General features: G+C 37.6%; 1 protein-coding gene across 11 annotated transcripts in view; it reads left to right on the top strand.

Moving 5' to 3' along the window:
* Positions 1-15,597, top strand: part of LOC135802339 (serine/threonine-protein kinase tricornered) — a 39,859-nt gene extending 24,262 nt beyond the window's left edge. For 6 of the 11 annotated variants that reach the window (XM_065315903.1, XM_065315911.1, XM_065315906.1 and 3 more), the window contains 6 exons: positions 5,514-5,555; positions 11,779-11,914; positions 11,981-12,621; positions 12,730-13,039; positions 13,098-13,285; positions 13,355-15,597. In XM_065315903.1, coding sequence (XP_065171975.1) covers positions 5,514-5,555; positions 11,779-11,914; positions 11,981-12,621; positions 12,730-13,039; positions 13,098-13,285; positions 13,355-13,470 — 1,433 coding nt within the window. In that variant the 3' untranslated portion in view covers positions 13,471-15,597. Of the gene's footprint in view, positions 1-397; positions 1,193-5,513; positions 5,556-11,778; positions 11,915-11,980; positions 12,622-12,729; positions 13,040-13,097; positions 13,286-13,354 lie in introns of those variants that run through there. The other 5 variants (XM_065315905.1, XM_065315912.1, XM_065315908.1 and 2 more) reach the window with 3 other exon arrangements.
* The last annotated feature ends 115 nt before the right edge of the window (positions 15,598-15,712 follow it).

The following is a 15,712-nucleotide window of genomic DNA, read 5'->3' as shown; positions in this document are numbered from 1 at the left end:
TATTATTAATCATGATAACCTATACACACACACCTGTTATGTGTCACATGAACACAAATGTGAAATTAATTAACTCTCCCCATCAATTTACTAGTTTACAAGTTGTTTGTCACCAGCGTAATTTTATCAAGTTCATGTTTTTCATCGTTGGTTTTTTCTGTCTCGTCTATTGGTAATAATTTGTGTTAATGCAAACAATCGATGGTGTTGTTTTGTTGCACGAAAACAGAGTTTTACGTAGGTAGGGACACTCGACTGACGCTATCGTTCAATCGCTTCTATTATCGCGTCGGATATGGATGTTGACAGTGTGCGATTCGTAACATGTGTGTATCAATACCGTTTAAATGATAACTTTATTCCGCTGTGCGCGAGCGTCGCGTCCGCATCGATATTATTCAGCACAGAAAGTTTTAGTTGTAATTTATTTGTTGACTTCCCCACCGTCGCATTTATTTTTTGCGCGTGGTGCGTAATTACCGTTTGACCAACGACGCACACGACACTAAATTAATGTTAATATCACACTGTTTGGCTCCTCCATTCATCGATTGTCGGTCAGCGAGTGAGTGCGTGTCAGTCGGTTGCATTATTGATATTTTATGATCATCTGACGAGGTTATTAATAATGCAAAATTATAAATATGTGCGCGCGCACGTTGAAATGGTTATTTAAACTATCTGATGTTTGTCCTCTGTGTGTGTGTGTGTGTGTTGAGTGCGCGTAATGGTGATGTACTTGTGCCATTAAGAGGGTAAATTATTTGACATTGCATTTTATTGATGATTCGTCGAAGTAGCGATATTTAGCCGCGATAGCCGGTTTTAGCCGCGTGCGATAATGTGCGACGCGCAGTCGTCGTCGTCGTCGCCAGCGATGATTAGTGATAAATCAACGTAATTAATCATACCGCAAGCACACATCCGTGCAACTCCCGTGCGACATGACGGCTGGCATTGGTGGCGCGGACTGTTGGTGCATTTACAATCGTATTGGTCGTGTGGAATTTTGCGTACCTTGAATTGTTGAGTTTTTGATATTAAAAGTGTTGATTGACAAGTATAAAAGTATAAAATTGAGTGAATTAGTGTATACAAAAGTTTATAATCAGAGGATTATTTTGGATTATCATCATGTGGTATCCGTGCAAAGTTTTCTTAACGTCCATCGACGAAAAGAAACGAAAACATGGTAATTTTCTTTCTTTTTTTATTATTAAAACAACTTGTTGCATACTAGTATACTAAATATTAAATTTCTTCATCTTTTCACTAAATGTTTCAACTTTTATTTATTTGTGTAAATATTTTTTATGCGTTTTGCGCACATGCGCACAGTTATGTAACGCTTGTGACTTTGTTGTGCGCTTTTTCAACTTTTTTAGTGCTATTGTTTTCGTTTGCAACAATGCTGCTCCTTGATGGGTTTATTATGCCGTATGCCGCGTGTCGCTTGCCTACTTTGCTTAATTTTTACTGTTAGCAGCGAGCACGCACATGATGTACGCGGACGATGTCTGAATCCAAAGAGGTGCGTCTTTTATTTCGTCATATTTCGCGATAGGAACAGCTGTACAAATTTGCGAATGATTAATCATCAATTGGAAATAATGATGATTACGATAATTGAGTGATAAACTACTTAAAATAACATCCTGCTTTTTCTGCTGCGATAAGGTGTTTTACCCAGTTAATTATATCGGTTCAATAGTCAAGGTCATTGAAAATTCCTAACTCGATTGTCAATTATAGAAATAGATACTTCAGTTTTTGATAAGAATAGACGATAACACTTTATTGTCACATGTGTTGGTTTTTATGTTTCAATTAGTGGGAAATGTTTGTCACCTGATTGATAACACGACCTTACTCACATCAAATATTTATTTTATCTTTGTACCTTTTCAATTTTGTTCCTAAATTATTATTGTTATTAATTATTACTTTTGATTGAAAAGTAAAAGTAGAAAGAATGTGATAGTTTATTAACAGAATATTAGTATGTGTCAAACGCATGAGTCTTGAAATCAATAGGTTAAATTAAATAATTAATCAGTAATATCGTGATCGCACTGTGAGTGAAAGGGTTAACTCGCTGAACGCGCGCGCTCGCTGGGATCGTTGCAATTAATTAATCAATGAAAATTAATAACGTCCCTCGACCTTTCGGGACCGAGGGATACAATGTCTGATATCGTTCGCCTTGATGGTGTGATATCCTATTAGGAACGTGATGGGAGAGCCCAAGCGTTCTTCGCCAAAACACTCGTCGGGAATTCGAGCGTTTGCAGTTAATAATAAATCTTGCGCGCACGCTTGACGCAACACAATAATAGGGGAATAGAATTAAGAATATTTATATAGCTGCAAAACAAAGACGTGCCTCTGTTGCTGATTAATTAACGACCGCGTGGAATCATCCGAAATCACACTCACATATAGGAAATTTCGGGTGATGAATGTTGCGTGAGTGGGCGAGTGGTTGTCGGACACGAATCGTAACCAGTGCGGTGCAGTTTGTTTATTTCTGTAACAAGGAAGAAGGAACCGAACTGAGCGCACGAGGCATCACTTTTATAGTTTTGACATCGTTTCGACACTGCTTGAACGTGTAATTATTTCTATTTAAAAAAGTTTCTAATGGAAACACAGTAAAGTGTGAAGATGATTTGATTTAAATTTCATCATTTGCATGCAAATGAAGTTTATTATTGTGTAAATAAAGGTTTATTACGTCTTGCGTCGTTTTGCGGAAAGTTTAATGAAGACGGTGGTGAAGCGCGTCTCGTTTCGCGAGCGAGCGCGCGAATTATGCCACCGGGATTTAGTCTTGACCTACATTCGAGGACGGGTCGCCGGAATTGATTTACACCAACACGCAGTCGTGATTTTCAATGCTAACCCTCTCGGGGCGCACATGAGTATCTATCGATCTTTTTTTCTTTGCTTCGTTATTATGTTTTAACATTTTGCATAATTTAGTCTCACATTTAAATGAAACATGTTTGCAACTTTAACCGAATAGACTAATTAGAGTGTGCAAATTTGCGTCGGTTAGCAACGATTACGCAAGGCTAACATTATGTAAATGGATGTAATGCTCTCAAAAATTTTCAAATTTGTTTGGCGATTGTTTGCGCACGACGTAACGCACTCACGCCGGGTAACAATTGGAATTGAAGCGTACAAGAGGTTTCGAATTTAATTTCGAAATAGGTATTTACTTATTAAATTTTTTATTTCGTTGCAATTTGTAGCGTAATTTATCATTTTTTGTACCTCTGGGTATCTATCGTTTAAAATAAATCTTCGTCATTTATCATCCGGCGCGCGCGCTGTGAGTTTACATCAATTTCATTCGCGATATCATCCGATTTCCGTGCGCCGCCGACTTTCACACTCGATTCGTGTCGGCGTCTATTTTCGCGTCGCGTATCAAATTTGCCAGAGTTGAAGACGAAATTCGTGCGAAACTCACGCTTGCCCTCTAGGCAGCCACCTTCTTCTTCTTCTAATGTTTGCACATCGTAATCATTTCCGACTTTCCAAAGCTCGCGCACGATGATGAATGATATGTTTGAAAAGAAACCGAGCTGAGTTGAGTGAGTGAAATTGGTTTTCGACAGGTAGTATTCATTGAGAATGATAACTGCTCGTGGTGTAATTGATCACGAAAATTTATCTGCGTGCGCACACGTTGCAAATGTTGAAATTTGCTTCTTCTCTTTTTTGCAAATTCCGCGTGAATTATTATACTCTTTAAAACCTATAAACCCTATTATCCTTGAAATCCTTTTCTAATCCCGGCATGTTTCACCGTTTAATATTGAAAAGACACGTAAGCCCGGAGAAATCATGGCCACAAATCCGGATGATGAAGAAATAATAAGCCCATCGAAACTTTCCACCTCGTCGATGCTCCAATTTCATTCAGTTTCATTCGCTCCACTGCCTCGCATCCTTCGTCCCCTTGTTCATTCATTAAGCAGCCGAATGGGAATGTAAATACGTAAAATGGGACTGGAGGACTTTTGCGGCTCTTTGGGCTTTTTGCTAAATATCACCGAGCGCATATAGGATTGTCGAAAATTATTTATATTCAGAGAGTTTCGGATTTAGGAATTCCATTTCGTGTAATATTTAATTTGCACACAGATTCGATCTGAATGCGCATGAAAAATGAAAATTTACGAGTTATGTAATAATTTTATGGAAATTTTAAGACTGTTTAGACTTTAGTACTTGTATAGTTTAATTCATTTTTAATCACTTTTTGCTGAGTGGTTTTTTAACAATTGAAACATTTTACGATGATGTAAAACCATTTTTTATTTGCATCTCATGCGTGGATACAAGCTGGTGAATAGTATACATAAATCTAAAAATAACTTCTATATAATTTTGGTTAAATTAACATTGGTTTTAAATTTCACGCGTAAATTCGATTTAACAACAAATCTGCTAATTTCCGAAGTGTACTTTTGGTGAGCGCACGCGAAATTCGTGAGTCATTCGACATTTAAGCGTTTGAATGAGTGTCTGTAGGTCAAAACGATTCATTGACGACATACACGTTGGATATACAATGTGTTTGAATAAATTTCAAATCAATATATTCCAATGTATTGATTATTTCGTTTGTGTACATTTGGTATCGCGGTTTTTGTTTTGGTTTGCTTTAAGCAGATGCGCATATTAATATGAACAATCGATATATAATAATCTGTTGCGGGGGAATACGCTCGGAATAATAAAAAGTAAAACAAACACAAGCACACGCTTCAGATTAATGCCCGCCGATAACGTATAAATTAACGAGCGCTAAATAAAAGAGGACTCGTTGACTTTTCGACGATGATGAGTCGGCCAGTAGTAGTTGATTGACATGAAATGAATGCGCGAATCATCGCATATATCAACGCCACAACGACAGCGACAATAACCTCACAGTATTCATTTAAATATTTAGATTCACGCTTTAATTTAATTATTTTATTATGACTCTTTTATTTTATCATCAAATTTACTCTCTGCGGTCAATTTTTTCTTCTTTGTGTGATTTTGGTGTTATTTTTACGTTTTCAATGTTGAAATTTCTATTTGGCATGTGTGGACAAAAAAGGATTGAGTCCAGGGAATAGTCGGAAGCGCAAACGCGTGAATCCAACTCTCAGGGCCATCGCGATTCTTGGCTTTGCTTGGCGCTGGTTTTTGGCGCTTCGCCGCCGATGCAAACATCAATATTGCGCGAGTAACCGGAGACTGTGTGTTTGGAAATGTTGAAAGCGTGCCAAGTGGGGTGGAGGTGGCGGCAGCGACAGAGGACCCCGCAGAAGCGCCGCAAATATAAATTACCATGAAGTACGAGTCGCGCGTTTTGCTCTCCGGGCCATCCTAAAAAACTGTAAACTAGCAAAATGTGACATTGTGATTGAATCCAATTATATTATTTGTTCGTTTTCGGATGTTTTCTTCCTGAATCAAAAAGTAATTTATATATTTTTTTGTTTTAGGTGAGTGTCAATGCAATCCACAATACCTACATAAACCAAAACGTAAGTGGTTTTTATTTTTGATTTATTTTTTGCATTTGCGCTAAATGTTGTAGTTCAAGCGGATATTAAACTAGATTAAGCATTTGCTTATTAAGTTTTATCGTTGTTTTTTTTTTATGTCGTTGTGGCTGATTACAAATTTTGTTGCTGAATAATTGACGACGCATTAAAATTTGCTTGAGCGCGCACTTGTTTTTGTCATAAAAATAATTGAAACATGCGAACGCGATACGTTTCGATTGGATTGGCACTTTTTTGTATGCATACACGCGTGAGCGACAAAAGCTGACGGAAGGAATCGGTACATGTATATTGCGACGAGAGATACAAAACGGGAAAATTGGATTGTCGCTGTCGCTTGCGTCGGGGATATAAATATCGAGCACACCGGTATGAAAATGTCGTTTGGTGCGCCAATTTGTTTCGCCCTCGAGGTCTTTTATACAAATTGATTTGATCAAAAGTGAACAATCGATCTGCGTACCAATATAAAATACCTAGTGTTTAAAAATTTAAATTTATTTCATTTAATTACATTCATTGTGGTATTCGCTTTCTACAGCTTTGTGTTTACCACAAAAATTGATTTATTTATTTTATGTGAATATTCATTTATAAATTCTCTTTTTTTCACTTATGGCTGTGTAATATTTATTTGTCTATACGTTTGGCGTTTATTTTGCACGGTGAAAGTTGGTTATAAATAATAATGATGCAAAGATCATGAGGGCACACACAAACACGCTGCGCGCACGCAATTATACGCTAAGTATACATTAAACATGTACCTGTGTCCTGACTCAAGTAGGTACGAAGTACGAACGCGCAATGAAAATGTTGCCGAGAAGAGATTGATTGATATGCGCACAATTCATAATTCGCACAATGCTCGCATGAATATTTATAAAGTTGGAGTTATCAAAAACAAAAAGAAAAACATGCCATTCTCTTGCGACACTCTCAGACCGCGCTCTTCTGAATCTTGTTTTTTATTCTTTGCTTGAATTTAATATTAGTTGAAAATGCAAATAATATCAGTAATGGCGCAACGTGCAATATTATTACGGCGTTATTCACGCTGCTCATTTGAATATCGTGTGAGATTCACGAGTGCGAATATGCAGAAAAGTGTCGTGAGGTATAACGCGCGCGCGATGATTGCGTAACTGCCGGCTTGTTAGTTTTGAAAAGTCGACAAATTGAAAATGATCAAATCATCAAAATTGACATGTCGAATGCGTGCATATGTGTGCAAACAAACGTTAATCATGGCGCGGAAAAGCGCGCTCTCTACTACCTCCTCTTTTTGTTGATTGTCGTCTGTGTGTATGAGTGTGCTAACTAACGACAAAAGTCGATTTGAATCGCGAGAGTTCAATGACATAAATCGCTTTTGTGCTAGGCGCGTTTGAATTATTTGTGTTTTTCGTGCTTTATGTTTGCGCATGGTGACATGACGGTGAATTGTTACAGTGTGATGATGTCACGTTGCAGAGATTTTGATTTCTAAAATATTTGATAAGGGAATTAAATTTATTTTCTGTATTTCTTTTATGTGGAAAAATAATATTGTATATAATATTATTAAATGATTAGATTTTCTAGTATAGTTGACACATTACAAACATGTTCGACTTGATTAAATTCCGTCTCTTTGTGGTTTGTGTTCGTTTGTGGTTGGCGAGATAACAAAGGTTGAAAACTAGGTTAGCTCGCCGTCGCCGTCAACATGAAAGGCGTTATCCTGCCGGTGGCGTTTTCTAATCTGCAGGTGGTAAAGTCCGTAGAAAGGGCAGCGTCACGTGATGATGTAATTAGCGCGAGGTCGATGGGCAAAGTGCCCTCATTGATAGGCACGTTCTTTGACACGCGGCGTATTTTAAAAATTCACTTCCGGAAGTAATGATCAAAGTCTAAAACGGGTTTTGAGCAAAGAAGAAAAATGGAAGTAAAATTAAGGCATCGTCGATTTTGTTCGACATTTGCTACACTTTAGCGCTGGCATTGAATGTAATTTTTGATTAATCAGGGTTTTTCGACTGTCACGTGGAGCGCGCACTGGTGGAAAACAGACCTTGTCCCCTCATCGTTCATCGTTCAGCGCTAGCGCGCGCTGCGTAGTCCTTGAACTTTTCCGCGTCGCCCTTTCAGAGTCGCGTTGTCTGTATTCAGTGCTCAAGTTTTGGGCTGTGTTTCCAGCGCTCGGTTCCCACAGTTTAGATTTATATATACATAGATCAGTTTCGAAGGAAGCACGACCGCAAACCTGCAGTGCGCTTTTTCGAGAAAACTTTTTACGCTGCAAGAAATTGTGCCAAAAAATTTAACGCAATTTTTATAACTTGGATGGCAAACGTGTTTGATTCTGAATTGTTTGAATGTTGTAATATAATGTGAGTAGGCAATATAAATCATAACCAATGTTGTAATTAATACCGCATTGTAATGGTGCGTGTGGCGTGCGCGCTTTTTGGAGGCTGGCCCCGACCGATCATTATTGTAATTTTATGGCTCAATATATATCGAATATCGAGAGTGAATGATGCCTGAGATGCTCCGCACCACCACGATGCCGCGTAATTGCTCGTTGGTATCAATTTACGCCGTCATTATATGCCGCAAACGAATTGCTCGGAAACTTTTGAAATGCGCCATCACGCGACGATCGAGGGGGAAACGAGCTGGGTAAACAGAAGAGCTACGAGGATGGTCATTGAAATCTGCCGAAATCGGCGATTATAAAACAGCTGTTGTTTGCACAGGAAAACATTAAATTTACTCGGTACTTGATTGAATTATGCAGAGATATAAAAACGCGCATGCTGCATAATATTCTAAGTGATTTGCAAATTATGCACAAACAGGTTTTTCTATGATTACTATTACATTGTTGGTCAAACAAGTTTTCTCTTGGAGACAACTGTGTTCTTTTTCAAAATTACACAACCAGGAAGTGATTTACTGATTATTACATGTTTAACATCAAAATCAATATAGTTTTTTGCAGAAAATTGACTTTAGTGAAGGAGAAACTTGTGCGAGGAAAAGTTATCCAATAAAAAATTATCCCACTTCGATCTCAAATCTTCAATTAACTCTGTGAAACTCAGTCTAACGATGAAAAAGTGTAATTTCTTAATCGCAACGAAATGCGCTCGAAATTAACGCTAAATTAGCAATTTGACGACATGAACGGTGAAGTCTTGGCAAGAAGAAAGTTAATTTGCTAATCTTGTGAGTCTCGCGGCGTTTTCTTCCTTCTCATGATTATCCAAATTGTAGTCATTTCTGTTTTCTTGCTGATTTTATGAGACTGAAGAAAAACGATAAAATTAAAAGCGCAATTCAATTGAATTAAGAAATAGAAGTTTGGAAATTTGATGTTTTACGGCTTGTTTTCACATGAATTAACATTATGTGTTGCTTATAGTGTAATTTATTGTTGATGTAGGTATTTGGATCGAAACATGGCGGGTCCGTTGAACACTAGGAATTTAATAAGTATTATTTGCATTTTTATAAATGTAAATTATTGTGTTCGTTTTGCAATTAATGACTGGGGTTTCGACATGCGCGAAGATTTCATTCATATTCATCGCGTTTTCGATTTGCGCATCGTATCGGAATCGGAGTAAATGTTAAAAAGAAGTTTGCTCGCGTGTGGTAATATAATATTGCATATCGGGTGAAACATTCTGCTTAGTTTATTTCCATTTTTTATGCGTGCGCGTTGGTGCATTCCATCGAATTGTTGATTTTTGTCTAAGAATGGTAGGTTTTAATAGATGGAAATTTCTAGGTGAACGCAGCGTGCAAAATTTTAATGTTTTTGTTGCATTTATTTATCGGTGCGCTGCAGAGAAAGGTGTGAATTTGATACGTTGTGGACTGTCGATATAAATACAGAGAAAGTCAAAATTTCGCACGTTTAACAAAAAATTTGATAGAAAAGAAAGGGTTTGCATTATTTACTTATATTGGTTCCTGATTAATGAATTATATGTTATTATTTATATATTATTCTTCCGGGGTACTTTTTAGTGTTTACAGTTATTAATTATTAGCGATTAAAGCGATAAATATAATTATTGTCTACGTACAGTGTGTATTACATTTTGCAGTCCACTGAGTCACGTTTTAGTTGATAAAATTAATGTGTAGCGAATTGTTTCGAATTAAATTATTGATTTAACCAATAATTAACAAAGAACAGTTAAAACTTGAAACTGGGTCATTCTTTTTGTTTTAGATAAAAATATCCGCATGCTTGCTGTTATTAAAACATGACTATCGTTTGCCCAAATCTGATAATTCAATCTGTGATTGTTCGCAATCAAAGGCGGGATGTTTGCGGTTGCGCTGGCGCGTGGGCTCAATTTTAATTAAACGCAAAGCCTTAATTCCGCAAACGCTGGCCGGCATTTAATTTGTCATTAGAATTACAATAATTTACATTTGCTCGCTGCTTGCCGATTCGAATTAAAATAGGTTCGTAGGCTGCGCTGAGCGACAGCTGATTTAAATCGCGTTATATCACGCACGGTGCAAACAATCGAAACATTGTAACTAGAAGAAAAAATTGTAAAAAGTTGTGATTATTCAAGGCTTTGCGTCTCCTTTTAACACGACCGGAGATAGTTTTTTTTGTTGTTTTCTGATCAATATGTCATGCGGCATGACGACATGACCGTGAAAACGCAACGCATTATTAAAAATGATTGCCGATCGATGTTGTTTGCTAATGTCGGCCATCTTGTATTTGTATTCAAAACTGTGTTATTCGATGTTACACAATTTACACAATGAATCTGGAGCAAGACTCGGTTACTAAATAATAAATTCGTGAAGTCAACGCAAAAAATACGCGGGGAATATAATTGTGTGGTTTTGCTTCCTTGCTGTCTCAGCCATTCTTTATATTCATTGTTTAATTTGTTATGCAAGATAATAAATGTATAATATAAATTGAGAATGTTTTGGTTTGAAAAACGCAACGAATCTGGATGTATATTTGCGAGGATCGTAAAATTGACGTCAATTAATGTTGATTTTAGTTGGCTTAAAATGTTGCTTAGATTTATAAATAAGTATTACAACAATAACGAAATGTTAATTGTAAAATGGTAATTTTGATCTTTGTTTTATAATACGCACGTATTCTACTAACGTATAATTATTTTATGATTCATTGATGGTAATAATACATATCAGACGATTAAAAGCGACGAGTTTAGTGCCTTAAACTTTGTGATGCTAGTTGTTTGAGTATTTTACGCATGCGCAGTAGAGCAAAGTATAACGAACGGTTGATTTATGTTTCACCACGATTATTTGCACGCTGGTCATTAGATTTTTTGAAATTTGGAAACAGCAGCTGTTTCGAGGCGTGTTTTTTTTTTGTGGCTGTTCACTCTTCGGCGAACACATCTCGCGTAAAATTACGCACAATGCGCAACGCCGCGGCACTGCGTATAATGAAAATATATTCGGACACGGGCCGATGATCTAACCGCATGCACACTTTTCGTCCAAACAAGCGCTTCAAGGCGCGCAGTTTGACACAATCCTGCGCTACGTGCGGTGAACGCTTCCGTTTCTTTCCTCTTCCAGCGCAAAAACCGCGAAAATTTGTTTTATTGTCACACTGGGCTTAGCTTCCGGATTGCTGCGACACTTGTAAGTGGATCGAGTAAACAAACAAAAAATGCTCGCGACATAATGCTGCTGTAAATCCGTCGGTTTCTGTACGAAAGTGAAGTCGTATTTGTTGGTGCAGATAATAAACCAATTTGTAGAAAAACGTGACTGGCAGGTAATTATATTTCTTTTTCGGGAGGTTTCTTTAATTTTGCAATAGAAATAAAATTTATTACCGCGCACGACAAACGCTCGTTGCCCGAGTCGCAGCTCGATTAGAAACGAAATATTCATCTCGCGTGACGGTCGTGCGTTCTTGATTAGTTTGCTCTCCAGCTCGAAGTCGTTCGACGTCAATCGGTAATTTTCTCAAATTACATACACAGAAAAAACGACGCTCTGTGCTTCTCAAATCGAAAGTTGCAATATAACGCCTTGTTACTCGTAAATGTTGCATAAATATACAACTCTTTCTGGCTTTGAAGTTTTACGATGACTTTGTTTTTGCGTATGGCAATAAATTGCGCTGCGCTTTTTTCCCCTTCGTAGCAAATTTGTTTGTAACGAATTGTTTTCCTGTTTGCAGGGGTTTTGGACATGACTGCCACGGAGAACACAATCCGTTTCAGCGTCCACACCCTGGACAAAGCTACCAAAGCAAAAGTCACATTAGAGAATTACTATAGTAATCTAATAACGCAGCACGTCGAGCGGAAACAAAGGTTTGTAAACTTTTCGCTTATATCGCAAGCATCATTGCTTAACTTTTTGACTCGACGTCGTTGCAGGTTAGCGAAATTAGAAGAAACACTAAAAGATGAAAGCCTGTCGGAGGAGCAGCGCCATGAAAAGCGGGCGCAGCACGCGCAAAAGGAGACGGAGTTCCTGCGGCTGAAGCGATCGCGGCTTGGAGTTGAAGACTTTGAGCCGCTGAAAGTGATTGGCCGGGGCGCTTTCGGCGAGGTGCGACTGGTGCAGAAGAAGGACACTGGTCATGTGTATGCGATGAAAATCCTGCGCAAGGCAGACATGCTGGAGAAGGAGCAGGTGGCGCACGTGCGCGCCGAACGTGATATCCTCGTCGAGGCCGACCACCAATGGGTGGTGAAAATGTATTATAGTTTCCAGGATCCGATCAATCTCTATCTGATCATGGAGTTTCTGCCTGGCGGCGACATGATGACGCTGCTGATGAAGAAGGACACGCTCTCCGAGGAGTGCACGCAGTTTTATATCGCTGAGACGGCGCTCGCCATCGACTCGATACACAAGCTCGGTTTTATTCATCGCGATATCAAACCGGACAATCTGCTGCTGGATGCGAAGGGGCACCTTAAACTAAGCGACTTTGGGTTGTGTACCGGGTTGAAGAAGTCGCATCGAACGGACTTTTACAGGGATCTTAGTCAGGCGAAGCCATCGGATTTTAGTAAGTATAACGTTATGAAACTTCTTCAATTTAAATTTTTTTCTGTTTTCTGATTCCCTCAGTCTAGATTAAGATGTGCAGAATTTAAAGTTTGTTTTGTGTTTTTAGTAATAACATCAAGTCCAATGGATAGTAAACGACGTGCAGAGAGCTGGAAAAAGAACCGAAGAGCACTGGCGTATAGTACAGTTGGTACTCCAGACTATATTGCGCCGGAGGTGTTTCTACAGACGGGATATGGTGCCGCTTGCGACTGGTGGTCGCTGGGGGTCATCATGTATGAGATGCTCATCGGCTATCCGCCCTTTTGCTCTGAGAATCCACAAGATACTTATAGGAAAGTGATGAATTGGCGCGAGACACTTATATTTCCGGCTGAAGTTCCCATTTCCGAAGAGGCCAAAGACACCATTGTCAGGTAAATATAGGAAACTAGTAATTTATTGTACAAATTTTAACATAATGATGTTTTGAAGGTTTTGCTGTGAGGCTGAACGACGATTAGGTAACCAGAAGGGCATCGAAGAGCTGAAGCTGATACCGTTCTTTAAGGGCGTTGATTGGGAGCACATCCGTGAGCGGCCTGCCGCCATCGCGGTTGAGGTGCGCTCGATCGACGACACTTCCAACTTTGACGACTTCCCTGACGTTAAACTAGAGATCCGTAAGTCATATTTTTTTATTTTCTATTATTTGGAATGATAATTATTGATTTGTAATTTATTTTCTCTAGCTGCTGCTCCATTACCTCAAGACGGTGAAGTGACATACAAAGACTGGGTATTTATAAATTACACGTTCAAGCGGTTCGAGGGTCTGACGCAACGGGGGACGCCCACGAAGAAATAGTCGGCGCTGCACCCTAGGACTAGGTGGTAGGATGAACCGAGCAAGCACTCCTCTTATTTTTAGAAATGCAAGAACAACAACTACAAAACATGCAGCGTTGCGCTATCCTTTTTGCGGTGATAAAACCTTCTTCAAGATACCTTAAACAAACAAAAAACACAAAAAAATAATAATTAACTTTGTGCGCCGCGGCGTTCTGAAGAGAGTTTAGGAGTAACCACGTCAACAAATGTTTAATATTGTTGCATATTTTCTAAAAGTAAGTCCCGAGCGACGATGGTCGCACTGTTTGTGTGGCTGGTGGTGTTTTCTTCGATTTTTCGGTGCTGTGAGTAGGAGGGAAAAAAACGTGTCGCCGCAATTTTTGCATTTAATTTGATGTCGTCACGCCGAGCTAAACCTAACGATTAAAACCGAAGATAATGGTAACACTTAAACGAGAGTAATGCGTAATATTAATTGTTAATGACATAATATTCAATATATTATAGTCGTGTTGAAATAGCTATTTTTGCACTAGATGTTCGAATAGTGGAGTAAGTAAGACTAAATAAGGAAAAACGTTTTGAAACGCTCATCTAAGTAAGGAATTTTGAAGAAAATAAATTTACGATAGTATTGTTTGCTTATTTATCAACTCTACGCTCTTTTAAACTTGATCTACACTCTTCACTTGTAAGGCTTTGGAATTGCTTCAAACGCTAATTATTTAAGATGGAAATGATAACGAACTAAACGTTTCTTGCTGTGATATTTTATCTTTCTCTTATTTTTTATTAAGGTTACGGATGATAAACCGCGAACATTTAACCAAAACTAAGCTAAACAAATGAGAAAACATTTTTTACGACGTGTCGCATCATTTTAAATGCAAAAATTCAAACATGCATACGATACGCTATCAATGTGAATATGTTAAAATTGTTTTATTGTTATCAAAGTGATTTGTTTGTTTTTTTTCTTCATTTTTTAATTTTAATTATTTAGACTAATTCTTAGCGATTTTCGGCGAGAATTTAGTACAATTTGTTTAACTTGCACCGAAACACCCAAAAATAATATGTATTTCGATTCTAGAGTCTATTTAATTGCGTCAGTTTTCCGATGAAAATACACACGACAAGGAAACACTTAATGTTGTAATATTAGAATTGTAAATAAAAAGAAAGCAAATAACGCAATGTCCTTACGGTAAATATTAACAAAAGAAAGAAATCTCCATGTAAACAAGAATATTTTTGTAGCACTGGGAACGAATGGAAATTACTAATGACTTGCGACAAATTGCTAGCGAGGAGAGCTATAATTTCTCTTGAACTAAAAAAAATCTCTTAACAAAGAAAACAAACAAAACAAAATCTACGCATATTTATATTTATAACAAATTATTATGTAAAGAAAAAAATTGAATTAAGTTTCGTCCAATTATTATTTTTAGTAGACAAATGAAATGAGACACACGATAGGAAGAGAGAGAGTACCAAGTACTTGAATAATTTTACGTTTTTATTTTACGTTAACGTTACGTTGCGGATTTATTATTATCATTATTATTATTATTTGTTTATGTATAGATACGATTACGAATTGTGGTAATGCAATCGATGCAAATGCTGTACATTAGATTATCCATGATCCATGATTAATTGTATATGTTGTGTGTTGCGCAGATAAACGAAAAAAGAAAACGAAACGAGGCAAACAAACAAAACACATAAAAGACGAATGAATGCTGAGCGTTTTTGATTTGTTGTTATACAGCATATCGGGGCACCGAGTGTCGCTCGTGTGCGAGGTTTGTAGGATAAGTCGAGAAATGTACATTTCGGGGTGGACGTAGGAAGCGAAGACAAACAGGACACGTTATAGGCTCTTCTTCTTTAGCTCTCTAAACTAAAACAAAACAGTTGGAAAAGATAGCCGAGAAAAACTTAAATCATCCACACTCTTCACGCACTTTCAAAGCAAAGATAAATTATTTTACTTCAAAACAAGGAAAACTCTGTTATTTATTTATCTGTATAATTTTTACTAGTTGGCTCGCTGACCGGACTTTGTAAATAACATTTTTCTTCAAAATGTGTATAACATAAAGAAAGTCTATTAAAGTATGTGCTTTAACTTTGATCTTTGCATTTACAAATATTTATTCAACGCATTCCTATAATCCAATATAATTTAACGTTTGGAATAAAATTTAAACTCAGTGATATTCAGTGATTTAGTGTAGCTTTGATTGGTA

Source organism: Atheta coriaria, unplaced genomic scaffold (genome assembly GCF_025399875.1).
Source record: "Atheta coriaria isolate IRGN ID8LTWV9N9 unplaced genomic scaffold, Caltech_Dcor_3.1 hic_scaffold_16_pilon, whole genome shotgun sequence".
In the NCBI taxonomy this organism is placed as follows: domain Eukaryota; kingdom Metazoa; phylum Arthropoda; class Insecta; order Coleoptera; family Staphylinidae; genus Dalotia; species Dalotia coriaria.
Note: the sequence above shows the minus strand (reverse complement) of the source record. Positions and strands in the feature narration are given on the sequence as shown.